This window comes from Ipomoea nil, unplaced genomic scaffold (assembly GCF_001879475.1).
Source record: "Ipomoea nil cultivar Tokyo-kokei standard unplaced genomic scaffold, Asagao_1.1 scaffold1034, whole genome shotgun sequence".
NCBI classification, from domain to species: Eukaryota; Viridiplantae; Streptophyta; class Magnoliopsida; order Solanales; family Convolvulaceae; genus Ipomoea; species Ipomoea nil.
Window position 1 is genome coordinate 1,609,645 of NW_017617462.1, and position 26,895 is coordinate 1,636,539.

At 37.0% G+C, this 26,895-nt stretch overlaps 4 protein-coding genes across 4 annotated transcripts; 3 read left to right on the forward strand and 1 right to left on the reverse strand.

Annotated features, from left to right (window-relative positions):
* Nucleotides 1–761: 761 nt before the first annotated feature.
* LOC109180809 (long chain base biosynthesis protein 2a-like) lies at nucleotides 762–9,837 on the forward strand. Its single transcript, XM_019330516.1, has 11 exons — nucleotides 762–1,116; nucleotides 2,599–2,664; nucleotides 3,108–3,196; nucleotides 4,117–4,262; nucleotides 4,899–5,023; nucleotides 6,387–6,480; nucleotides 6,565–6,728; nucleotides 7,020–7,181; nucleotides 7,896–8,022; nucleotides 8,101–8,267; nucleotides 9,378–9,837. Exons 1-11 carry the CDS (start codon nucleotides 991–993, stop codon nucleotides 9,579–9,581), a joined length of 1,470 nt encoding a protein of 489 aa, XP_019186061.1. The 5' UTR covers nucleotides 762–990; the 3' UTR covers nucleotides 9,582–9,837.
* Nucleotides 9,838–15,159: 5,322 nt separating this feature from the next.
* LOC109180753 lies at nucleotides 15,160–20,784 on the reverse strand. The gene is made up of 5 exons (XM_019330464.1): nucleotides 19,250–20,784; nucleotides 17,599–18,322; nucleotides 15,516–15,712; nucleotides 15,319–15,433; nucleotides 15,160–15,268 (listed from the first exon to the last, which is right to left on the reverse strand). Exons 1-5 carry the CDS (start codon nucleotides 20,782–20,784, stop codon nucleotides 15,245–15,247), a joined length of 2,595 nt encoding a protein of 864 aa, XP_019186009.1. The 3' UTR covers nucleotides 15,160–15,244.
* A 490-nt stretch (nucleotides 20,785–21,274) lies between these two features.
* LOC109180754 lies at nucleotides 21,275–22,393 on the forward strand. Its single transcript, XM_019330465.1, has one exon. It carries the CDS (start codon nucleotides 21,275–21,277, stop codon nucleotides 22,391–22,393), a length of 1,119 nt encoding a protein of 372 aa, XP_019186010.1.
* A 2,726-nt stretch (nucleotides 22,394–25,119) lies between these two features.
* On the forward strand, nucleotides 25,120–26,448 carry LOC109180755. The gene has a single exon (XM_019330466.1). The coding sequence runs from the start codon at nucleotides 25,120–25,122 to the stop codon at nucleotides 26,446–26,448; it is 1,329 nt and encodes a 442-aa protein (XP_019186011.1).
* The last annotated feature ends 447 nt before the right edge of the window (nucleotides 26,449–26,895 follow it).

Genomic DNA, 26,895 nt, shown 5'->3' on the forward strand with positions numbered 1-26,895 from the left:
GTCCTGAACACGGTTGACCCGGCCCGTATCTCTGAATTCGAGACCGGAAAAACTCTTCTCTTACTTGATTGTAGAAATAGTCCAGCCGATCTTTCCACGACCCGATCAACGGTAGCCCATAGTCGCCGGGTATTTTCCTGGTCGGGAGTTTCTCCGAGACCTGGGACAAGAAAACTAACGGTGGAGTATCCGACACGGTGGCAGAAATAGGGCAAATATTCTTGAAACGCTGGCTAGAAGGCTTCAACGTTAAAGAAGATTTCTAAGAAGGGATTTGGAAGTGAACAACTAATGAAGAAGACGTCATTTTCTCTGTAAAGAACACAAGTGAAGTGAAGCAGAGAGATTAGAAGAAAAATTATTGAATAGGATGAATGCTTATTGTGAAGAAGATGATATGATTTTTTCAAATTTTAAATTTACCTTTTTAGTTTGACCGAATAATTAGACTGAGGACCATTTCGTGTATAAAAAAATTAAAAAAATAATAATAAAAAACATAATCAAAGATTAAATTGAAAAATTTAATTGATGATCAAATGGGTGAAATCCTCATAGTCAAGAAACCAAATTGTTAATTAACTCTTAAATATTAAAATAGTGGGTGACCCATTTCACATGTACGACGTATCATTCGTTGTCCAACCTTTGGAATTCAAAGTCGGCGGGCTCTGAATATCCAATTGGCCATTCCATTAGAACCACTCAAAGCAAACGTACAAACATTAAGGCACGGCGTACACCAAAATAACAAAAAGTAAAAACAAAAACACAGAATCTTCCATTCTTCCAACTACCTCTACACATATTTTAGATTTTGGATTTTTTCCATTTTCATTTTCATTATCAACAAGTCAACTGGAAGAGGGATTTGGATTTTGGGTGATCGAATTGCATCTCTCTCTCTCTCTCTTCTGCCGTCTCCAACCTCCCGTTTTGGGCAGCTTATCGATCATCTCCGCGCCACCGCCGTGCCGGCCGTCTGAGAAAATGGTTGAAATCCCGTATTTTGCGGCCTTGACCACCTTCTTCAGCTACGTCCTCCTCTTCGCATTCGGACATTTTCGCGACTTCTTCAGGAAAATCTTTGATTGGTGGAATCCCAGCGATCTTCAGGTACCTTTAATTTGTTTACGTGTAAGTTTAAGGCTTTAAAGTGGCGACCTTCAAAAAAAAAAAAAAAAAGGCTTTACAGTGGCGGAGTCAACCTTCAACTTCCATGGGTCAACAGATAATTATTATAATAATAATAGAGTTAAATCCATTTTTGGTCATAGATTTATCATTTATAGGTGGCAGTCCATTTCATCATAACATCCACATTTGATTATAGTATTATTGTGGCATGAACACTTTTATCCTTCGTCAACAAAATCGTTGAAATGTTAAATACAAAGACATTTCGATCATTTTTATACAAAGTGAGTTGATCCTTATATATATATATATATATATATATATATATATATATATATATATATATATATATATATATATATATATATATATATATATAGGGACGCACTCAGGTGCGAATAAGTGCCCAGGAAGGAAATGCGAACGAATCAGCGCGTGACACGTGTCCAGATCTAATAACTTAAAAAAAAACGCGGTGACATTTTCGTAAATAATTGAACATCGAAGTGCAAGTAAAATCTCTTATAAGTGCACCTATTTTCACCTATAAGTGCATGTAATTTTGCCTTGTTAGCATTCACTTTCCGCAACCATTCATGCACCTGGGTGTGCTTATAACTATATGTGCAACTATTTATAACTATAGGTGCAACTACTTATAACTATATGTGCACCTACTTTCACCTATAAGTGCATGTAATTTTGTCTTGTTAACATTCATTGATCTGAGTTCAGCGGGTAGTAATACTCCTGAAAACCACTCGCAAACATTCATACACCTAGATGCAACTACTTATACCTATGTGTGCAACTACTTAGAACTATAGGTGCAACTACTTAGAACTATAAGTGCAACTAAGTATTGATGCTCAGTGTAAATTTTTACTTGCACCTATAATACATTTTACATGCACTTGTAATACATTTTATTTGCACTTCGATGTTCAATTATTTACGAAAATGTCACCGCGTTTTTTTTAAAAATCAGTGTTTCTCATCCATTAGATCTGGACACGTGGACGAACAGAATCCATTCCTATTTCGCGCCTGGGCGAGCCGTTCGCACTCGAGTGCAACTCTATATATATATATATATATATATATATATATATATATATATATATATATATATATATATAAACTATTTTGTTGCTAGAGGATAAAAAATGATCATACACAATAATACTAAGACGTTTTGAAAAATACTAAAAATAAACTATCACCTATAAATTTAGGACAAAAATAAAATTAACTTATAATAATAATAATAATAATAATAATAATAATATTAAAATGTGAGTTGGTGAATTGACCCACTAGCGTCTCTTTGTTGGTAGTTATATATATTCGTAAGATAAGATGCGCGCGTATATATAGAATTGAATTATATATTCGTAAGATAAGATGCGCGTGTATATATATATAATTGAATTATTTTTTCGTGTGTGTTGCTTATGATAGGGATATGCACCGATCTGCTTAGGGCTTGAGGATTTCTACATTCGTCGATTGTATCATCGGATTCAGGTATAGATTGATATGATTATCCTTTGATTTATATTGTATGTTGATTGAACTGGTCAATGAATGATGAATAGGTATTTTTTTTGAAAGTTATTGACTCTATTACATTGTAGTATCTGTTCAAACATATTTTCTCAATCTAATGAAGTACAAAGAGTCTCCACTGAGACTCGATCTCATGACCTCCTATATGAGAGATGTCACTACATGTTATATGAGCACAAGGTGCTTGGCCAGGAATAATAGGTATAGTTCAGAATGTTTGAAATTATTTTATGTGTTTAGGACAATGTTGAAGAGACAAAACAATGGTTTTATGATTTGTCTTCCCGTCCCTGAGAATATGAATCACTTCACATTTTGGTGCTTCTCATTATCTATATTATAGTTAGTTTAAAAGTTGTAAAGTTGACAGTTATTATTCTTAAACAGTCAATTTTTTATAGGATTGTTTTGGGCGACCAATTTGTAGTCCTCCCGATGTTTGGTTTGATGTGGTGGAGCGCGTGTCCAGTGACAATAATAAAACTCTAAAGTGAGTATTTATTTTTCATTTCTGGTTAAATATATCATCTTTTGAAGATAGCAAATTGTATCATGGAATAGCGCGAATGTTGGTTTTACGGTCACGGGATAGCCGGACGGAGGGCCAACACAATCGTAAAACAAAAGGAAAAAATTAAGAGAGAAAGTTGTCAGAGTAATTGCACTAGGATAGAACCCATGTACCTTTTCAAAGTGGCTCAAATCCATGACCTCCCATTTGGGAGAGTCACTTACATGCCGCTTGATCACAAAGTCTTTGTCATTTATACAAGATTTATGTGCTTTGAAAAGGAGGGGAAGAAGAAATTAACAAATTAAGACTTAAGAAAGCTTCCAAACCGACTTGCCTCTTTCCTAATATTGGTTAAGGAAATCCCGCGACAAATCTGGTTGAGATCTCCGAGAAATCTCCTCTAACCGCCTCTAAGTGCAACACCCTATCAGGAATTCCAATCGACTGTCTCTGCTGACCATCTAGCGTGGTCAACCGAATGGACCGTATGCCTTGACATAGGGCCAGACTACTAAATTCTTCCTGTCCTTTAAGAACGTAGTCAAACTATGAGTTTCGACCATCAATGTATACCTCTGACTGGATACCCTACTTGGAGGTATCCATCAAGATCTATGTTACGTCATGAACCGAAATTATTATTATTATTATTAACAACAACAATAACAATAACAATAAAATTAAAATCTCGTAAAAATGTAACTTCATATATAAAATCTCGTAAAAATGTAACTTCATATATAATAATTTCGGTAGATTTATAAAAATGGCATCAATTGTTTAATTTAGTTTAAATATATTATTCTTTATCCTTTTTTATATGTAGACAATCCACTTTCTTATTTCTGAATATTTGTTTGAAAGCAATGAATTGAATATATGTGTAATATATGCAGGCGTACGACGAAAGTTACAAGGTGCCTTAACATGGGATCATATAATTATCTTGGTTTTGGTGCATCTGATGAATATTGCACCCCTCGTGTAATTGACTCACTCAAAAGGTTTTCGCCAAGTACTTGTAGTAGCCGTGTTGACGGAGGTGCCCTTCATTTTCTCAAACCTCTAACTTTCTTCTACTTTAATTTTCCAGAAATTTGAGGCTACAGTTGAAAATGGTCATAAACCCTTAAATTTTATTCAAAAAGTCACTTAGGTTCCTAAATTTTTAAAAGTTGTAATTAAACTCATCAATATGTTATTTTGGTGCACTGAAACCTAAAAACTAGATAGTGGCATGTAATAGTAGGTCACTAGGGTTCCGACGACTCTCCAACCAACTCCAGCCAATCAAATTCCGACGACCCTACCTGAGAAGGAGACCAAATGGTCGCCTTTTGCTCTGTCGGGGGAGGCGATCATATGGTCGCCGGAGGTGGCTAGGTGGTTATCGGAGTTGGCTGGAATTGGTTAAAGGCTTGTCAAAACCTTAGTGACCTGGTATTACAGGACACTAATTAGTTTTTGGGCCTCAATGCACTAAAATGACATGTTGATATGTTTAATTGTAATTTTTAAAAATTTATAAATTTAATTCTTTTTGAATAAAGTTTAAAAGTGTAATTGCCTATTTTTCCAGCTACAGTTGAACTTCTAACTTTTAACATTTCAGTTTTTGGCTAATTATGTTAAGCAGAGCCAAAGTTATAATTTCCTAACTGATGAATTAAGTTGGCAGGAACGGTGTCGTTACACAGTGAATTGGAGAAATGCGTTGCTAATTTTGTTGGTAAACCTGCTGCTATTGTTTTCGGCATGGGCTATGCTACAAATTCCACTGTTCTTCCTGCCTTGATTGGAAAGGTATCGATCCTAGCTTGATTAGTAATAGTGTGCACTAAATATTACTCCCTCCGTTCCATTTTATGTGTCTGATTCGATTAACGAGGTTTGACTGAAATTATTTTTAATTCAATTTTTTATAATATTAAGTTTAGTAATAGTACACAAAATTTACATATTTAATTAGAAATTACACTAAAAGTACTATTAAACAAAAAAAAAAAAGTAAAAAATACTAAAGAAAATAAACAAAGAAGAACGAGTTGGTTTGACCAATGAATTGTAAGTAGGATAGATAAAATGAGACAGAGTGAGTAACATATCACACCATGACACTTAATATAGTGATTCATTGCTTAATTTGATTCACAATTGAAGGCGGTATGTGAGAGTTTGAATCTTATTGAAAATATGAATAGGAAAAAGGTCATGTTTGGTAATATAGGCATATAGCTGATAAGTCAATTTTGGTTTATTATATTAGCTTATTGGGGCAATAAGGCGAACTCTGAAAAGCTAAGAAGTGTAGAGTTTTTGGTTAGCTGATTGACTTTAATTATGAAATGACCATTTTACCCTTGTCATCCCTAACATTTATATCTCTCTTGGTGTTGTTCATCTGTCTTGTCCTTTTTTTTTTTTTTTTCCTTTTTTTGTCGACATAACAACAATGATAATTTTCTGTTTGATTTCACTAATAATAATTATAATAAACAATTATAAAAGTAATTTAAGAGTTAATAAATTAGTATAATATGTTTATGTCCTTGTAAGGCATTTTATATACGATCCGTTAAAAATAAACAATTAATTTACCAAACATTTTTTTTTTACAATCAGTTAATATGATTAGTTGATCATCAAACTAGCTAACCCAATAAACTATTAGCTATCAGCTAACTTAATTAGCTATCAACCATTTGTCAAACACCTCCAATGCCCAAGATAATGGAAGCTGTGGAATGGATCCCTTATGCGCGCATAAAGATTAGAGTCTGACAAGTGGGTCTGATTGAACCCCGGTCCAAATGTTCACAATTTACATACTAAATGTTCGCAATTTATCTTTTAAAAATTCATAATTTGTGATTACCCTGTATTGTATTCACAAATTCTCAAAACATAAAACACAATTTATATTCTAGATATTCACAATTTCAATACTAAAAATACACAATTTAAGACCAGGGTCCACCTTACAAGGTGGACCCTAATCCATGGTATAACAATTGTTGCACCACTTACCTCGACGGTGGCTCTAGGCCTCTAGGGGCAGAATCTTATGAGCTTATGATTAGTCTCGCAAAATTGAGATGATCTAAGTATTTAAAAAATGAAAATAAAAATAAAAACATATCAACCCTCACTTTATGATCATTTGCAGGGAGGATTGATAATTAGTGATTCTCTAAACCACAACTCTCTCATTAATGGAGCCCGAGGGTCTGGAGCTACTATTCGTGTATTCCAATATAACAGTAAGTTTTTTTTTTTTTTTAATAAATATCTTGTGTGATATGCATTTAAATATGTTGTGGATCATATATGGTATCCTTATGCAGCACCCTCCCATTTGGAGACGGTTTTGAGAGAACAAATTTGTGAAGGGCAACCGAGGACGCACAGGCCGTGGAAGAAGATCATTGTTGTAGTGGAGGGCATGTACAGCATGGAAGGTGAACTTTGCAAGCTTCCAGAGATTGTTGCCATATGCAAGAAATACAAGGTATATATAATATTTGGGTGAGCTAACCCGGGGTGGTATCTCAAGTGGTAAATGAACTCTTTTTGTGAGGGAGAATTCTGAAATTATCTGAGATCGATTTTCACAAGCGATGATTCTCATGTTTCATGGCTTCTCAGAGCGTGGACCTGAACCGTTAAATAGAAAAAGAAAGATCTGGATCACTTCGTGATTTACAAAAAAAAAAAAAAAATAGTATTTGGGTGAGCTAAGAATCTTGTATGAGCTAGTAAGCCTACAATATATAATAAAATCATCTTCTTGTTGTTGCAGGCATATGTTTATTTGGATGAGGCTCATAGCATTGGAGCAATGGGCAAAACTGGGAGGGGTGTGTGTGAGCTCTTAGGGGTTGACACTGCAGATGTGGATATCATGATGGGGACTTTCACCAAATCCTTTGGATCATGTGGGGGTTATATAGCAGGATCTAAGGTGGTTTTTTTTTTTTTTTTCTCTGTTATATCTGTTAGGATCATGCGTTTATTACTATGCAAAAAGTTATAAGTTGTAGTGAAGGCGTAATTTTATTTCCTTATACCGCCACATTTTCAAGATGCGGACTTGGCCCTTTAGGCCTCTGTCCAACTGATACCAATGCTTACCACTATCACACTATGCCAAAAGTCATACATGGTAGCGAAAGCCAATATGGCCACATTATTTTCCTATACTGTCACATTTTCAAGAGGCAAGGTGCTGAACTTAGCCCTTTATTTTGGCCTTTGCAAAGTGATATCACTTGTAACCAGCTTGGTTGGCGGGCCGTACACTCTTGTTCCTTAAGAGAGATCGGGAGTTCGAACTTTTCTCTTGTATGGAAAAATCAATATGGCCAGCACTTTGCCCCATAATTGGGCTGGCCTGGTGCGAACGAAAATTAGTAGTATGGTTTCGGAAGGCTGGGCTGGCCTGATGCGAACGGAAATTAGTAGTATGGTTTCGAAGGGCAGGGTGTTAGATTTGGCCCTTCAAACAATCAAGCGCTTACCACTATGCCAAAAGCTATATCACATTTTCAATAGTCAAGGTGCAATTCCCCACCACGTGATACTTGACTTGGCCTTCGCCCAACAATATTCAGGCACACAACATGTACTCTTACCAAATCCATATTAACCAGTGTGTGTGTTTGATATCACAATTCAGGAATTGATTCAATATCTCAAGTACACATGCCCTGCTCATCTCTATGGAACATCAATATCGCCTCCTGCTGCCCAACAAATAATTTCTGCCATGAAAGTTATCAGTGGAGAAGATGGGTCTACCAGAGGTAGGCGAAATTTCAACCTGCCCATCGGCTCCCATCCTATCTCAGTACTTAAACTTATATATGCTTAATAATACACAGGAGCTGAAAAGCTAGCACGTATACGTGACAACAGCAACTTTTTCCGCTTAGAACTGCAGAAGATGGGGTTCGACGTCCTAGGAGACCAGGACTCCCCTGTCATACCCATCATGCTCTACAATCCGGGCAAAATACCTGCGGTCTCACGAGAGTGTCTCAAACAGAATGTATGTGAACTTGTTTCTATTTTGTTTCTTTTCATTAGATTTCGAGTTAATACCTAATTTAGTTTTCAATTTTCTGAGTTTAGTCTTTTTGTGCTTAATTAGGTCATCGACTTTGATATTGAGGCCTCACCCCTTAGAATGAAAAACTAAATCCAGAAAAATCACTATAGTAAAAAATAATCACTAACTTAGGTAAAACAATTATAGTCGATGATTAAATTGAGTATTATTAGAGGTAAAATTACCAAGATCTCTCAACAAAGGACTCAATTGAGTAAAACTATCAAAGTTGATGACCTAATTAAACACAAAAAGTCGTTTAAGACTGATGTAGTAAATACAGGAGTATTGAGATGTAGGAAATACGGGTGTATTATTAAGAGTTAAACGTTATAGTACAAGCTACCGATCCGGTCTACTGTATAGTACAATATTGAGGATCCAGGTCAGTTCCGGACTTGGCACCTCCCACACGTCTGCTTGTCTCCTTAACTCTATAGAGCCTGGTCAACGTGACAGTGGGTCGGTGGTTCCCGAGCTCCTCAGCTATCATGTAGGTAACCAGCCAAAAGTCTCTCCTGATAACAATTAATATGGTTTTTATAACGGTGGTTGGGAACAGCTTCCAGCCTATCGACATACTCGCCATGTGGAGGCCATACATAGGAGAGCAAGAGGGCCCAAACGGTTGGGACTACGTGTTCCAGTATTCCTGACTGATGAGACAAGACTTTTGGGGTACTGCGATTGACTGATGAGACAAGGCTTTTGGGGTACTGCGATGATCGGCCCGACCCTGTAAGGTCGGGATCAGGATGAAGGAAAAAACCCTCCGAGGTAGAGCATTCTTGGTGCGTTCTTGGTCAGGTATGATGACCGTGAAATGTAGCGATCCAGCCCGGTCACGGTCGGTTCGAGCATGACTCGTCTACGAGGTCAGATACCAGTCAACACATGACACAGAAGTCCGGAGAATAATCTCTATTAAAGACTAAATTGAAAAAAATTACTACAGTTGATGACTAAATTGAGTATTAACTTGTTAGATTTCCCATTAACCCTTTCAATTCTTTGACGGGACTAACCATACATAATATTGAATATTGATAGATAGCTGTGGTGATGGTTGCTTTTCCTGGTGTTCCACTGCTGTTGGCCAGAGTTCGCATATGCATTTCAGCTGCTCACACAAGGGAAGATCTTCTCAAAGCATTAGAGGTTATCAGCAGAATTGGTGATCTGGTAGGCATCAAATACTACCCTGCTACTGCTAAGCCCAAGAACCATCAGATAGATCAGAAGAAAACAGACTAAAGCTTGAGTGAATACTCACACACCACCCTTTGTTTAGCAACACTATCAGTTGCTGTTGAAATGTCACTCCTTACATAGAGTTAAGTCATATTTGATGTTAAGATTTGTCAAATTTTGTGTACAGCAAAATCGATCTTCGTCTTGTTTGGTAAATGATGGATTAGTCAAAAATTCAACTTGTTTAGTAATCAGTGGTTAAACACTGCAAAATGTAAATAACCACTGAAGGTAAATATGTTACCAGTGTATATTTGTATAAGTGAATTGAGACGATTGTATCGCTAAGTGTCTTAGTACAAGAATAAGAGTGTCCCCTAGCTACTTGTTACATGGGCTCTCTTTTGTACAGTATAATGGTAACAGCTATAATAATAAGCACTAATGGCCTCCTAATAAGTGCAACGGCTCCCTTCCATCAGTGTAGGTTCCCTCAGTAATTGCTCTTTGATGAAGCGGTAATGCGTTGGACTCTAAGAACCGTTCCACCTCCTCTTGCTTTACTCGATCTTGACTGCTACCCACTGTCCGCATTGATTGCTTTGACTATCATCATTGCGTTGATGGGTTAGACCAAGTGCACCAAGTCGGATCTAGTACTGTCCAATTATCTTCTCAACGACATTTGGGGAAAGAAATATCTTTTTCCAAAATGCCCTTAATAATTAAAAAAACTTGAACTATATTTTCTTTACCTCAAGTCTCCTCATTTATTTGGAAAAGCCAATATGGCCAGCACTTTGCTCCTTAATTGGGTCGGCCCGGTGCATATGCGGATTATTCTGAGTATGATACGAGCTTAAATGTGACTCCTATAGTTAGGACCTGCTCAAGACGATCATGGTTTGACAAAAAAAAAGTCTCTTCATTTATTGAGAAGACTTGAGGTTCCATTCTACTCCCCATTCGATGGGCAATTTATATCGTGCACCAAGGCGCACAATATGTGCGCCCTGGTGCAAAACGACATCGTTTTGTATTTTTTTTTTTTTTTTTGGAAATTTCGCTTTCTGTGTCTGTTGTTAACTTGTTAAAAAAATCTAATGTTTCAAAAATATACATAATTGTATAATAGAATGTACATAATTGTATAACAGAATGTACATAATTATATAACAGAATGTACATAATTGTATAACATAATACACATACTCTTGTTTGACAAGCGAAAATGTACATAATTGTATAATAGAATGTACATAATTGTATAACAGAATGTACATAAGTGTATAACATAATGCACATACTCTTGTTTGATAAGATAATACACATAATCTAACATAATACATAATACACATAAACTCTTAACATAATACACATAAACTTTTAACTCTTAAAAAAAATCTCATGTTTCGAAGGTACATAATTGTATAAAAAGTGTACATAATTGTATAACAGAATGAAATAATTGTATAACATAACATACATAATTATATAACAGAATACGAATTTTCAAAAAATATAACAGAATACACATACACTATGTCGTGTCAACTTCCCACACAACTTAATAAAATGATGTTGTTTTGGGCAGAGCGGGACGCACAATACAGTGTGCATCCTGGTACACGATATAACGATTGTATTTGATGTGACCGCTCAGTATTCTCCCACTGTGGGATAAAACATAAATACAAAGGGGAGCCAATTTCACTTCCCTTTGTATTGTAATGTATCATTTTTTTTTAAATAATAATAATAATAATATTTTTCTTTGTTGTGTGGTGTAAACACATCAACCGCTAATATCAAACATTTCTTTATAATTTTTTTTAATAAATTATTAATATAATTCGCTAGTCAAATTCGCTCAATTAAGTGTTAACCATTACAGGGCGTTTGGTTGGAGGAGGGGAATTACGTGGGAAAGTAATTGCAATTCCATGAGAGATGAATTACTGGGAATAAGTGGGAATTTAAATTTCAGTGTTTGGTTGACAGGAATAGAATTACTGGGAATTTTAATTCCAATGTTTGGTATACATGAGAATTGAAAGGGAATAAGTAGTATAAAGTCCAAAATGCCCATTGTTGTTGTGGTATTAATTTTATATTAAAAAAAGGGAGGAATAATTTTGTCTCATCACTAGCTTTTTTTTCTTTCTAAAATCCCAGGAATTAAAATACTGGGGGGACATGGGATTTTAATTCCATGAAAATGAAGGAATTGCAATTCCATGGAATTGCAATTCTTTCCAACCAAATTAAGGAATTTTATGACCTTTGGAATTAGTTGAGAATTAAGTGGGAAGAGAATTTAAATTCCCTCCAACCAAACGTCCTGCTAATTGTCAAACAAAATCAATATATTTTTTATGTTAATAAGTCATTATGACTCTAGACCAATTAGGCAATAATGTAAAACTAATATGGAACAATTAATGATGATATTTGTGTTTAGAAACGACATATAAGTTATACAATAAGCTTGCGAAATATTGGTGTGTTCATTAGTTTGAACATTTTTTCAAATTTCAGGGAATTGGAAGATTAAAAGATATGTTTACATGAAGGATGAAAAACTAACAAATGGAAATAATATTTTCTTAATTTTTAATTATGTAAAGAAAGTTGGAAGGTTTTAACCATTGTTTCCAAATTTTTCAATTCATAAGTTTTACTTTTATATCAAGCATGTGTGTGCTCCGATGTGATGAGTTGTCACAATAAGAAGCATGATGAGGCTTGTATTTTGAACACCTGTTTCAATGAAGATATTCTAAGTTTACACGTTATGAGAAGTAGGGATGGCAATGAGTATGTGTCAAGCTAAGGATGACTAATTGACTATATTCACTACTTGACTTATATTTACGGCTTATTTGATTTGTGAAAAATATTTTAAGAAAAATGAAATTAAAAAATTTTATTAAAAAAGAAATTATTGAGAAGATTAATTATATTATTTAGTTGGTGAAAATAAATTATTTGAAATATTAATTTTATTGTTTGGTTCGATTTGAAGTTGTAATGACTAATGAATAATGAATATTAATACCAATATACAATCATATATTAAAATGCATCTTATTAGAGTTTAAATTTACTCATATAAAATTTAAAATTTACATTTTTTCTAATTTCTAAATATAATTTTCTTAGTTATTATTCAAAATAGTTAAATAGGTGATCACATGATTAAACCTCGGTGAAGAAGATATTGATTTTTTGGATTGAAAGGAGATTGAAAATGTATAAAACATATATTATTATCTTGTAAGAATCATCATTGTTTATATATATATATATATATATATATATATATATATAATTCTCTTAGTTATTGTTCAAATTATAATATATATGAAATACAATTAGGAAAAATTGATTTAAATATGTAAATTTTACCTATAAATAAATATATCAAAATATGTATATTATTGAGATTATATTAAGCATACAAAAATTAATTTTAATTTTGTATGCTATAAAAATAGATACTTAACCAAATATATGGAAATTTAATTGTATTATTATATTATACATTTTCACATATTTACATTTTATTTTGGCCTTGTTTGGTAAAATGGCTGTTAGCTGATAACTGTTAACTGTTAGCTGATTGTGTTAATTAGAGGGTATAAATAGTTGATAACATTAGCTGATTGTAGAAAAGTGTTTGGTAAATTAGCTGTTAGTTGATAGCTATTTGGTATAATTTCTTCTCTCAAAAAGCTAATTGAAAAAGTTGCTTGGAGTAGCTTTTTGAATTTTAGCCTTTTGAAGTTGCAAAAAGCTAATTAGCCAAACATTTATATTGATATTTTAACTAAATCAAATAATTAATAGTGATCAAATAAGTCAAAATTGACATATAGACCAATTTTTTTACCAAACAGGTTTATACATTTTTATTTGAAGTTCATAATAGTCAGGGACGGAGCCAGGACGGAACAGTGCGGGGGGCCAAATAAATGTGGTTTAAACAAATGTGTGATTGGCGTGATGAATTTTGGCACTAAAACAATAGTCGTGGATGAAAATTGGTACTAAAGTAATAGTTGTGGATGAAAATTGGTAGGAATTAAACATGTGGACTAAAACTGTCATTTTGCTAATACTCGTGGGACCAAAATTGGTATTTGCTCTATTTTTTAAGAATTGGACAGGAAGTATTTTTTTGAAAGTTACTGGCTCTATTACATTGTAGTATCTGTTCATATACTCTCAACCAACTGAAACACAAAGAACCAATAACGCCTCCACTGAGGCTCGAACTCATAATCTTCCAAATGCAAAAATTTCAGGATTTTATTTTTATATATAGTATAGATAGTATAGATGTGCAACAGGAATTGTATTACACTATTTTATAATTTTAGAATAGAATTTTTACCCAGAATTATTGTACGAATGGGAAAGTAGAAATCAATATATTTTATTGGGAAGAGAGATTTTTTAGGAATTGGGCGGAAAGTTAAAATATCAGGATTTTATTTTTATATATAGTATAGATAGTATAGATGTGCAAAGGGAATTGGATTACACTATTTTATAATTTTAGAATAGAATTTTTACCCAGAATTATTGTACGAATGGGAAAGTAGAAATCAATATATTTTATTGGGAAGAGAAATTTTTTAAGAATTGGGCGGGAAGTTAAAATTTCAGAATTTTATTTATATATATAGTATAGATGCACAAAGGGAATTGTATTACACTATTTTATAATTTTAGAATAGAATTTTTACCTAGAATTATTGTACGAATGGGAAAGTAGAAATCAATATATTTTATTGGGAAGAAAGATTTTTTAAGAATTGGGCGGAAAGTTAAAATTTCAGGATTTTGTTTATATATATAGTATAGATGTACAAAGGGAATTATATTACACTATTTTATAATTTTAGAATAGAATTTTTACACAGAATTATTGTACAAATGGGAAAGTAGAAATCAATATATTTTATTAGGAAGAGAGATTTTTTAGGAATTAGGCGGAAAGTTAAAATTTCAAGATTTTGTTTTTATATATAGTATAGATGTACAAAGGAAATTGTATTACACTATTTTATAATTTTAAAATAGAATTTTTACCTAGAATTATTGTACAAATGAGAAAGTAGAAATCAATATATTTTATTGGGAAGAGAGATTTTTTAGAAATTGGGCGGGAAGTTAAAATTTCAGGATTCTGTTTTTATATATAGTATAGATTTAATCCTTGACTATAATGATTTTATCCAATTCAGTCATTGACTAGTGATTTTTCTCGATTTAATCATAAACATTTTTTTGTGCTTAATTAAGTACTGTATTTCAATCATTTTACCTAATTGAGTCTTCTGTTAAGATAGCTTAGTAATTTTCCATGTTAATACTCAATTTAGTCATCGACTATAGTGATTTTACCCAATTTAATCATTGACTAAAGTGGTTTTATCCAATTTAAATTTCGACTAGAGTGATTTTTCTCAATTTAGTCCTCGATTCTAACAATCAAAACTCATATAGGTAAAACCATCAAAGTCCAAGATTGAATTAAGCACAAAAATACATTTAGAACTAAATCAAGAAAAACCATAATTGATGACTAAATTGGGTATTAACTTTATTTTTGCCCAATTAGGGAAACAAGGGGAGTACAAAACATTCACTTGAAAGATTGCAAAATCATCACATATAAAGCCCCTTGCAAATTCCTTCAAGGCACTGACTCTTTGCTGTTAAATTATACTCCATAAGTTTACCTGTACATTGTCAATGCCAATGATTCAATAATGCTGCTATGTCAAGTTACCTCATTTGCATGAAGTTCAGTGAGAAAGCCCCAGTATTTATTTAGCATGTGATCTGTTGGCCTTACACGATCCCATTTGCCGGTACAAAATATTGCATAAGCATCAGCTGCATACCTTAGCAATCAAAACGAAATCCACAGATTAGTTCTCGAAGAGGGCGTGGGGGGGGGGGGGGGGGGGCGGTGGTTGAACATACTTGCCAACACCATGCAGCTGTGTCACATGAGTCCAACCATCTCCCAAATATTCCAGAGAGAAACGCTTGATCATAACTGCCCTCTTCTTATGCAAGCCTAAAGGTTGTATCACTTTCTCAATATCCTCGGCAGCAATTTCTGTAGCAGTTTTTGCGTGTGGACACAACGTGAATAGAGTCGATATGACTCTCCCAGCCTACATCAACTTTAATAGTATCAGCCATTGCTTGCACTCACATCCGGCCATCATGTATATACAAACAAGGTTAAGTCCGAATAAGAACTCTCTGGTGTGTTCATCATGTGAAATCAGTGTCAAAGCAATTTATGTAACAGATAAAAACTTGAAAATCCACCAGCATCTACACAATAAATATATGATAAGCATGGTTGAAAAAATCGCCAGGCGCTCCTCGGGCACCTAGGCGCCCATATATATTTTTTTAAAGACTTATAATTATAAACTATTTAATGCTTTAATAATTAATACTAAAACATTAAATATTAACCTAAAAAACATCTAGGGTTTGAACAATTTAAAGTTATTTCGCTAACAACGACGTCATTTTAAGTGAAATAACCCATTTAAAAAACAAAAAAATCGAACAATAGCTAATCGACCAACTAGGCGACCTAGGCAGGCAGCGCATAGGCGGCCTAGTCGGCTGGCCGCCTAGAGGCTAAACCACCATTAGGCGGTCAGCCGGCGCCTAGGCGCGATTTTTACAACACTGATGATAAGTGGATTAAATGCTTGTTAATTACATGTATAGGGATATTGTCAAGTCAATCACAATGTAAAGGCAAAGCATGTTTGAAGAAATGAGATGAAAATACACATCCCGCCTGATAACATCTAGTAATAGCAAATGTCCTTGCAGTGAGACAGCCACTGATCATTAAATCAGAGATGCAGCTAAAATTATGTCCACTTTCTGTTATAGCGCGGAAACACCAACAGTTACTAGTTAAATATTCTGTAAATTTTTTTCTACAAAAAGTTCCACTTTCTCACATATTATTGACATCAATTTAATACTAGTTCAATATTCCAGCATGACCACACTTACTGTGTAACCAGCAACTAGATTTTAAGATTTTTAATCTAATTTTCAATTTTAAAAAATAGTAGTACACTTTTTACTATATAAGAACAGTAAAATCACTCAGTTCAACCCTCTCCATATTCTAACTCACTTCCCTTCCACCTAACCTCTCTCTCTCTCTCTCTCTCTCTCTCTCTAACACACACACACAAACATGAGGGGTGCCATTGCATACAAGATAAGTTGAATAATGGCTTCATTTATATTGCTTTTCTTAAGTCTGAGAATCACTTGGGTGATGCACTTCTGGCCTTGTTAGTGTCTTAAGTCTGATACCATTGCACATAAGATGGGTATAAGAGACATCTATGGCCCATCTTGAGGAGTATTGGAGATTGTTGTGATATTACTCTCATATGATCTTGGAGAATATTCTTGCAAACATTCTCTTTTCTATTAAATAGCGTAGCCTAGTGTTGGAAATCGAGATACACACCCATTCTCTCCATTCTCTTTTTCCTTTATTCTTAACAAGAAATACAAACTTAAAGTTTGCACAATGACTTGCAAAAAGAAAGTTGAAAGATGACATCAAATACAAGATTATGGACCATTTAAAAAAATGTTTTAGCTTGAGTCAACTAAGTATCACAACTAAAAGCAAAATACAAAGATAAACATGCAGCAGAAAGCATCCGCTTAAAGAAGGTTAACACCTCAAGCAAATTTCAACAACAAAATGCTGTTTTCCATTGTTGGCCAACTGAGAATATCATGCAGAGAGTCTTCACAGTTCCCACAATATACTATCCAGGCTACATTTTTATTTTTGTGGTAAGTAATAAAGCAGATTCGTTGACTCATTCACTAGATATCTCTATAAGAATTCTTTTGGGAGCACCTATAATGATGGTAAGTTACAAGAACAGAAAATAAAGGTGTTCAAGTTAAAATCACAACTTCTCTTTTAGACAGAAGTTCAAATGGAAAATCTTTTCAAGCAGTGAAAAGAATAGGAGGATATATAGCAATTTACCTGCAAACCAGTTGTGCGATTAAGAAGCATGCAAATCACCAGCACCCTCCATGGATCATGGACATGATCTTCTTGAAGGAGATTATAAGGCGAACGAGGCGGTATCCAATTGTTATCTGGCATCCTCCTTAGATAAGCTTCATCTCGCTTCTGAGCAGCAGAGAGAACAGGTTTGATTAACACTGTAGTTTTAGTTTTTGCAGGGCCTTTTTTAGGCTTTGTTGAATCTGTTTTCCCCTCCAAGGAATCAGTAACTCCATTGTCCTGTTCTTGCTTTAAATTGTTAAAGTAGGGAGAAAGTTTTTTTGTGGGGAGGCGCTTCTTTGAAGATTTTTTAGTTTTAATTTTGATATGCCGACCTCCATTTTCTACAACTTCCCCAGCCTGTGAATTCACAAAATAAGGAGAAACAACTTTAACATTTTTGCGTATTTTTCTCTTAATCCTCTTATCCCCAGACAAAGCAGCTTGACCATCAGCATAGAAGGATCCTTCTTGGCAACGAACAAATGAATGTGTCACATCTTTTACGAGTAAAGCAGGTTTTGAAACCTCACCCAACTTGTCATTTTGATCTTCATTGTTGATCCCCTGAGAGGAATTCTCACTATTTTCAGCCCCATGTTTTGACTTCATAAAGCTTCCACCTTTATATGCAAATTGAAAGAAAAAATCATCAATGTTCTGACCCACAGCTCTAGCCTCAAAATCAACAGGCACAGAAGTAACATTTCCTACAGCTGAAACACCATGTTCTTCATCTGCTCTCACATGATTCCCTATCCCCTCATCCAACTCAACCTTAGGAGAATGGAAATTGACACACGTTCCACTGAGCTTCTTTTCACTCTCATTATGTACTATATCTCTCTCAGAATCACAAATACTAGCACCAATATTTGTTGCAACCATATAATCTTCTTCTCCAATTAGTTTATTGTCAATGTCATTACAATCACTCCTTTCTTCTAGCCTTGCATGTACACTTTTCCTCCTTTTCATTTTCTTTCCATCATCCACCTCAGTCACTTGAAAAGAAACCACAGGTTTATTGCCTCTAATTTCATTACAGTCAACTGCTTTCCTATCATAATAGAAAGCTTGATTCACTGCAACTTGAGTTTGGTTGTCCTTAGGGCTTTGTTCTCGTTTCTTTTCCTTTCCCTCTTCTCCACCCTCTATGGATTTCATATTATCAGGAAACCCCTTCTCTAAACATGGAGAGGAACTAACATTGACTAGTGCAACACTCTCCCTCCTCCTTGAGCTTCTTTTTGACTTCTTTTCCTTTTGCTTTTTAACCGTTACAACAGATTCACTTTCCTTGTCATCATCAATACTACCTTTAAGTGATTGTTCAAAATACAGAGAAGCAACTCTCTCCACAGACCCTTCGACAGCCCTGCCACAATTTATCTCCTCCCTTGTTCTTTTTTCCCTCTTTTTTGTGCATTGTTCTTTTTGCTCTTGATCACTAAAAAACTCAGTAACTTTGCTTTTTACTTTGCACTCCTTCATATTCCCTTCATCAGAATCTGAAGGATGTAACGATTCCAGGAAATCATTTTCATCTTCAGTCTCATTTTTTCCCTTCAAAGAGTTCCCAATTTTGCATTGAGAGAAAAAGTCAGCATTGTTCTGAACCACAGAACTAACATCTTCATCAACTGAAAGACCATGCAGTTGTTTTGCCTCCATACTATTGTTGACCCCTGCTTCCAATTCCATGTCCCTTTCAGCTGTCTCCTTTTCACCTTTGTTTTGGACTGGGTCACTATTACAATCAGAATTATTAGCATTAGTATTTGGAGCAAGAGAATTGTGTTTAACTCCAATTTTCACATTGTCAACACCATAACACTCACTCATTTTTGTTTCACACGCATGTTTCTGTTCCTTAACCGGTTTCCCCCTCTCTTTTTTGCCTACACTATTCACCTCACTGACTTGCATAGAGACCAAAGGCTCGATGCCACTTATTTCATCAAAGCTAACAGCTTTTTCAAAATACGGAGACTGAATTGGCACTTCCTTCATTGCTGTTCGTTTATGCTTCTTTTTCTTCCCCACTTCCCCATTATCCTTGGGCTTAACATCAAGAATTCTAACTTCTTTGACAGGTCCGTTTCCTCTATCTTCCCGTTCAACCTGTTTCAATGGCACAACAAAGACATTCTCTGTGTTCTCCTGTACATCATTCTCAAAATATGGAGAACAAGTAACCTCCGTGACTTGTGCCTCGCCCTCTTTCTTCTTTGAGCTTCTTCTCCTCTTACACTCTTTCCCCACTCTCACATTAACAACATATTTTCTATCCATGTCTTCATCAACATCCCCCTTGAGAGATTTATTGAAATTTGGAGACACGACAACGCTCTTCACTTTATCTACAATATCAATGCCACAACATTTCTCCTTCCTAGAGCTTCTTTTACACTTATGCTCCCTCCCCTCCCTGACATTTGTAACAGATCCACTACCCATATCTTCATTAATATTACCCTTGAGAGGCTTCTTGAAATATGGAGAAACAACAACATTCTTCACATTCTCTATGATATCTGTGTCACAAGTTTTCTTCTTCTCCTTTCTTGAGCTTCTTTTCCTCTTATGCTCCTTTCCCTCTCTAACATCTGCAACAGTTTCGCTACCCATATCTTCATTAATATTCCCCTTGATAGGTTTCTCGAAATAGGGAGAAACAACAACGTTCTTCACTTTCTCATTCACATGTGTCTCACAAATTTTCACCTCCTCCTCCTCTGAGCTTCTTTTCCTCTTACGCTTCTTCCCCACTCTAACATTTGCAACAGATTCCAAACCCATGTCTTCATTAATATTACCCTGGAGATATTTCTCGAAATACGGAGAAACAACAACGTTGTTCTTCACTGTCTCTTTAAGAGCTGTGTAACAATTTTTCTCCTCCTTCTTCTTCCTTGAGCTTCTTTTCCTCCCATGCCCCTTCCCCTCTCTGACTTTAACAACGGATTCGCTACCCACGTCTTGATCAATATTACCCCTTAGAGATTTCTCGAAATTCGTAGCCCTGACAACTGCGTCAGAATTCTTATATTTTCTCTTACTTGTTTTAACAGATTGATCGCTGATTAAACCTTGGCCAACAAAATCAACAGCGGCTTTCTCAAAGTAGGGAGACGAAATTGGTGTTACCTGGGTGTTCATGGGGTTTTATCTCAGTCTGTTGAAGAATCATATCCTCGGCTCTTCATATTCTTCTATGGATTTCGGAGATTTTGGTTCAGTCGCATTTGCCACAGAATTTGATGCTTGTTTCTCTAGTTATCGCCGCTGGAGAGGGCGAGATGACTGGGTAACAGAATGGCCAAGCGGCTGTTGAGTTTCTAGTCTTGATCCCGGGTTTATAGTTGGAGTGAAATGATACTTTGATTGTGTTAAAATAAAATTACAATATATAAAATGAAACTGAATAACATGTTCCACATATTGAGTATATATTATCAAATGAAACTGTAATTATATAAATTTAATTAATAATTAAATACTGAAAATTCTGATTTTCTCTACTCTGGCATCTAGGGTTTCTCTCAAGTTTCTACCCTGATTTCTAGGGTTTCAACGCACAATCGATCGGTTCACGTCTAGATTACAGCTTACGTTAATCTGGTAGCTTTGTTTTTCGCTGCATGCTCGCATGGATATACAACATATTGTCGACGGCGCAGCCGACATCACGCTGGAGGAGGAGGATCTCGGTGTCCGTTTCGAAGATGAGCCAACTGGTGGTATAGACCACACTTCGGTGCAACAAACCTGGTCCGTTGTCGGCAGGCTTTTAACCGATCGCAACTTCAAGTCCGAGATGATGAAACGCGTACTTGTCTCTGCATGGCGCCCCTTGATGGGCATTGAGGTGGCTGACGTTCATCCTAACCTCTTTCTGTTTACTTTCTTCGATGAAGCGGATAGACGGCGAGTGTTGGAAGAGGGTCCCTGGGCGTACGAGAATGCTACGTTAATCTGTCAATCGCTAGTTGGGGATGAACATCCTACTCAGGTGATTCTAAACTCTGTTGATTTATGGGTTCAGGTGTTCGATTTGCCGATTGGGTATCGTACGGAGAAGGTTTTGGAGAAGGTTGGGGACTTTGTTGGTGTTTACCTGCGGGTAGACGACCGAAATTTCACTAGGCCATGGGCTACGTTCTATAGGGTGAGAGTGAGGCATGATGTCGCTATGCCGCTAAAACAGCGCATGAAGATGATCCCCCGGGATGGTTCTTGGGCATGGGTGAATTTTAAATACGAACGCTTGCATATGTTTTGTTATTTTTGTGGTAAATTGGGCCATACGGATAAGTTTTGTATTGAGGCGAGACGCTCTCCTTTGAAACCTGAGCAGTACTTATACGGCCCGGCTTTGAAGGCGGGTGCGACAAGTCCGGCTAAGGCATTGGGGGAAAAGTGGTTTCATCTAGGGCAGGAGCGGCGGAAGGAGATTGGTTTTGGAGGGGCACCATTTGTTGGCCGGCCGGCTGTTGGGACGGATGGGGTAGTTGGGGCTGTCTCGGCAGTAGGAGCGGATGGGGCGGGTGGCAGTGGGGCTGCTCGTAGTGTGGCGGGAAATGGGATGAGGGGGTTGGCGGATGGTGGTTCGGCGAGTGGGGTGGGGGAGGAGATGGGTGTTCGGGTGGATCCGAAACGTCGGAGGGGTGTGGATGGTGGTGTGGTGGAGGTTGTTAGCGATATGCAATTGGATACAAATCCTTCTCGTTTGGTGGGACCTGGGGACCAGGCCCACCTCTCTCAATGAGTACCCTATTCTGGAACTGCCGTGGCTTGGGCAATCCACGGACGGTTCGTGAAATTGAGGACCTTGTGTCCAAAAGGAAGCCGGATTTTGTGTTCTTGATGGAGACGATGGTGGATGGGACTCATGCTGAGAGACTCCGTGTAAAGTTGGGGTTTGAGGGATGCTTTAAGGTGGATAGTGATGGCCGGAGAGGTGGTTTGTGTTTTTTATGGGCAAACAACAACTATGCTAGCCTAATCAAATACTCGGATAACCATATTGATCTTGTGGTGTCACTCCCGGGGAAGCCGCAATGGCGTCTCACCTGTTACTATGGATTTGCACAGAGAAGTAGAAGGAGGGAATCATGGGATTTCTTAAGATCACTTAAGGGGATTTCTGACTTACCCTGGGTGGTCTTGGGTGATTTTAATGATTTGTTGGCTCAGTCGGAGAAGAGGGGAAGATTACCGCACCCGAGTGGCTTGATTGAGGGTTTCAATGAGGCTCTAGAGGAATGTGGATTGTTGTCTCTTCCTATGATTGGGTATCCGTTTACGTGGGAAAGGGGTAAGGGTACAGAGGAGTGGGTAGAGGAGCGGTTGGACAGGGTGGTGGCATGTATGGACTGGCTGGGCTCTTATGATAGGGCGAAACTGTACAATATCCGTACTGATTCGTCTGATCATTCGGCTCTCTTTCTGGATATTTATGGATTGACTCCTACTACTAGGTCTCGTGGTTTCCGTTTTGAGAATGCATGGTTTATGGATGAGGGGTGCAGGGGTGTGGTAGAGCGAGAATGGGCTGCTTCTCATGGTTTTAATCTGCAGGCTAGATTTGACTTCTGTGGAAGGGGCCTGAAATCGTGGGGTGGTGACCAACATCATAAGTATGGCAAGCGAATTGGTGAGATAAGGAAGGATATGGAGAAGTTACGGGGTAGGCGTGATCAAGCTTCATTGGCTCTGTTTGCGCAGTTGGATAATAGCTTAAACCTTGTTTTGACCCAGGAGGAGGCTTTCTGGAGGCAGCGTGCTAAGCAGCATTGGCTTCAGGGGGCAGATCGGAATACCAAGTTTTTTCATAAATATGCATCCCACAGGAGGAAGAAGAATGTTATTATGAAACTGAAGGATGATAATGGGGACTGGAAAGAGGGTAACGAGCTGGAGTCGCTGGTCTCTGATTATTATACGCAGATTTTCACATCTGGAGGGTCTCCTGGGCTTTTCACTGTTGATACTTTGCAGCCGCGTGTGACCGAGGACCAGAATTCACATCTTTTGAGGCCGTTTGACCCAGAGGAGGTACGTGAAGCTTTGTTCTCCATGGGTAAGGATAAATCCCCCGGCCCAGACGACATGAACCCTGGCTTCTATCAGGCTTTTTGGGATATTATTGGTAAGGATGTTACTTCCTTTGTGCTTAATTGTCTTGAACAGTCGTCTTTCCCTATTTGTTTGAATGATGCGAGTATTGTTTTGATTCCTAAAAAAAATGCCCCTGAGCGTGTGTCTGACTTACGCCCGATTGCTTTATGCAATGTTTTGTATAAAGTAATGGCAAAGATGGTGGCAAATCGAATGAAACCTTTACTAGAAGGTATTATCTAGGAATCACAGAGTGCCTTTCTTCCGGGTAGGTTGATCTCGGACAATATTCTAATTGCCTCTGAGGTTGGACACTACTTGAGAAGGAAACAACTGGGACAGGTAGGATGGGCTGCCTTGAAGCTTGATATAGCTAAGGCGTATGATAGAATGTAGTGGCCATTTGTGAGAGACATGTTGTTACGACTGGGGTTTGATGCAAAGTGGGTGCAATTGATTATGTTGTGTGTTGAAACGGTTCGGTACAGAATGCTAGTGAATGGAAAGCCTACGGGAGAGATTGTACCATCGAGAGGGTTACGTCAGGGGGACCCCTTATCTCCGTACTTATTTATCATTTGTGCAGAAGGATTATCTTTGCTTTTGCAGGATTCTCAGGCTAAGGGGCTTATTCATGGTTGTAGGGTGGCTCGGGGGGCACCACCCATCTCACACTTGTTTTTTGCAGATGATAGTCTGCTCTTCTTTAAGGCCAATCTGCAGGAAACATTGGAGGTCAAGAGGTGTCTCAGTGTTTATGAGTCCTACTCTGGTCAGGCTGTCAACTACCACAAGTCAAATGTATCTTTCAGTCGCAATACCCATGCTGAGATGCGTGAACTTGTATCCGGGGCCTTAGCTGTTGATCAGGCGGAAGATTTTGGGAAGTATCTGGGATTACCTTCTGTGGTGGGCAAGAATAGGAGGGCGGTTTTTGCTTATGTTGAGCAAAAGCTGAGGCAGAGGTTTGGATCCTGGAATAAGAGATTGCTATCTAAAGCGGGTAAGGAGGTTCTTCTAAAGAGTGTGGCACAAGCCATGCCAACATATACAATGAATATTTTCCTTCTCCCATCCTCTTTGTGTGTTTCCCTGGAAAGACTAATGAACAGGTATTGGTGGGGGCGGACTGGTGATGAACTTGGCATTCACTGGCTAGCTTGGGATAAAATGTGCAAACCAAAGAAGTTTGGAGGAATGGGGTTCAAGCGATTACATGAGTTTAATTTGGCTTTACTGGGTAAGCAAGGTTGGCGGCTACTAACCAATCCCTGTTCTTTGATGTCTCGTGTTTTTAAGGCACGGTATTTCCCGACAACGTCTTTTTATGAGGCTGTGATTGGGGGAAATCCAAGTTATGTGTAGAGGAGCATTATGGCCAGTCAGGATTTGCTAAAATCCGGGTGTATGCGCAGGATTGGTAATGGTAGATCGACTAAGGTATGGACAATTCCCTGGCTACCGGATGCCCATAACCCATATGTGGAATCTGATCAGGTTTTTGCTAATCAGTCTTTGCTAGTCTCGGACTTGATAGATGACAATACGGGGAGGTGGAATGTTGATCTCTTGCACCAGGGGTTTAACCCACGGGATGTGATGTTAATTTCTCAGCTACCTGTAAATTTGGATTATGATGATATGTGGTATTGGGAAGGGGATTTAAAGGGATGTTACTCGGTCAAGAATGGTTATCATAGGTTGAGTTTTATAAGCTCACAAGTCTCTCCTGTATGGCAAAATATCTGGAGTTTACAGGTTCCCCCCAAGTGGAGAGTGTTTTTGTGGCGAGCCCTCTTGAATATTCTGCCCTCGCTTGATAATTTGATAATTAGGAGGGTGGATCTATTGAATATTTGTCCATCGTGTGGCCTTTATGAAGAATGTCTTTTGCATATATTTTGTTCGTGCCCGTTTGCTGTCACTGTTTGGCATATGTCTCAGATTCAAATCCCCTCTTTTGCCAACAGGAGTTTCTTGCAGTGGACTGAAGAATGGCTCGGTGGTGCGTCTCAGTTTGGCGCAGATGCCCAAGGCCGTATCTGCGGTATTCTTCATGCGATTTGGACAGCGAGAAATACGGCGGTGTGGGATGGGTGCATGCCGACTCCGTATTCCCTCCTTTGGCGATTCTCGGCTGCGTGGACTGCATGGACCGACTGTGAGCGACAGCGTCAACAAGCCTGCTGCGGAAACACTATGCTGCAACCGTCACCTTCTACTGCGACATCTCAGGTTCCTACGCCGTATCAATGCTACGTTGATGCCGGTTTCCACGGAACTAATCATGCGGCTGCATTTGGTTTTATTGTATTGGATAACGACTCCTCCTATGTGGTGGCAGCCAACGGCCCTTTATCGTGTCCGCATGATCCCCCTTTAGCGGAGGCTATGGCGCTACGCGAGGCTCTCTCTTGGTTGAAGGACAACGGGTATTCAGGTGGAAGACTTTACACGGATTCATCGGTTTTGGTCTCAGGATTGAAGTGTGCCAGTTCGTTTCGTAATTATTTTGGATTCATTTTATTGTCTTGCAATCGTTTAATTAATGCTATGCCTGGAACACTAGTTAGTTTTGTGAATAGGGAGGCCAATCATGTGGCTCATTCCTTATCTAAACACATATCTGCAGTAGCTGGCCGTTCTGTTTGGAGGGATGTACCTCCTGCTTTTATTCAGCCCTTGGTGGCTAATATAATCTGATTCTTTTGGCTTTCAAAAAAAAAAAAAAAGAAACTGTAATTATATCAAAATAATATTTTAATTGTGTTGTAATAAAATTATCGTGTACATAAAATAAAATGGAATAATAATTTCACATATTTGAGTGTATATTATCTAATGAAACTGTAGTTGAATTAGAATTATACTTTAATAGTGTTGTAATAAGACTGTAGTGTGTATAAAAAGAAATTCAATAACATGTTTCACATATTGAGTATATAATGTCAAATTAAATTGTAGTTAAAATAAAATGATACTTTAGTTGTGACAAAATGAAACTATAATATATATATATATATATATATATATATATATATATATATATATATATATATATATATATATATATATAAAGTGAAACTGAATAAATCATACAAACAAAAGTAATTAGACGGAACGGGTGTCGTTTATTTTAATTAAAAGACA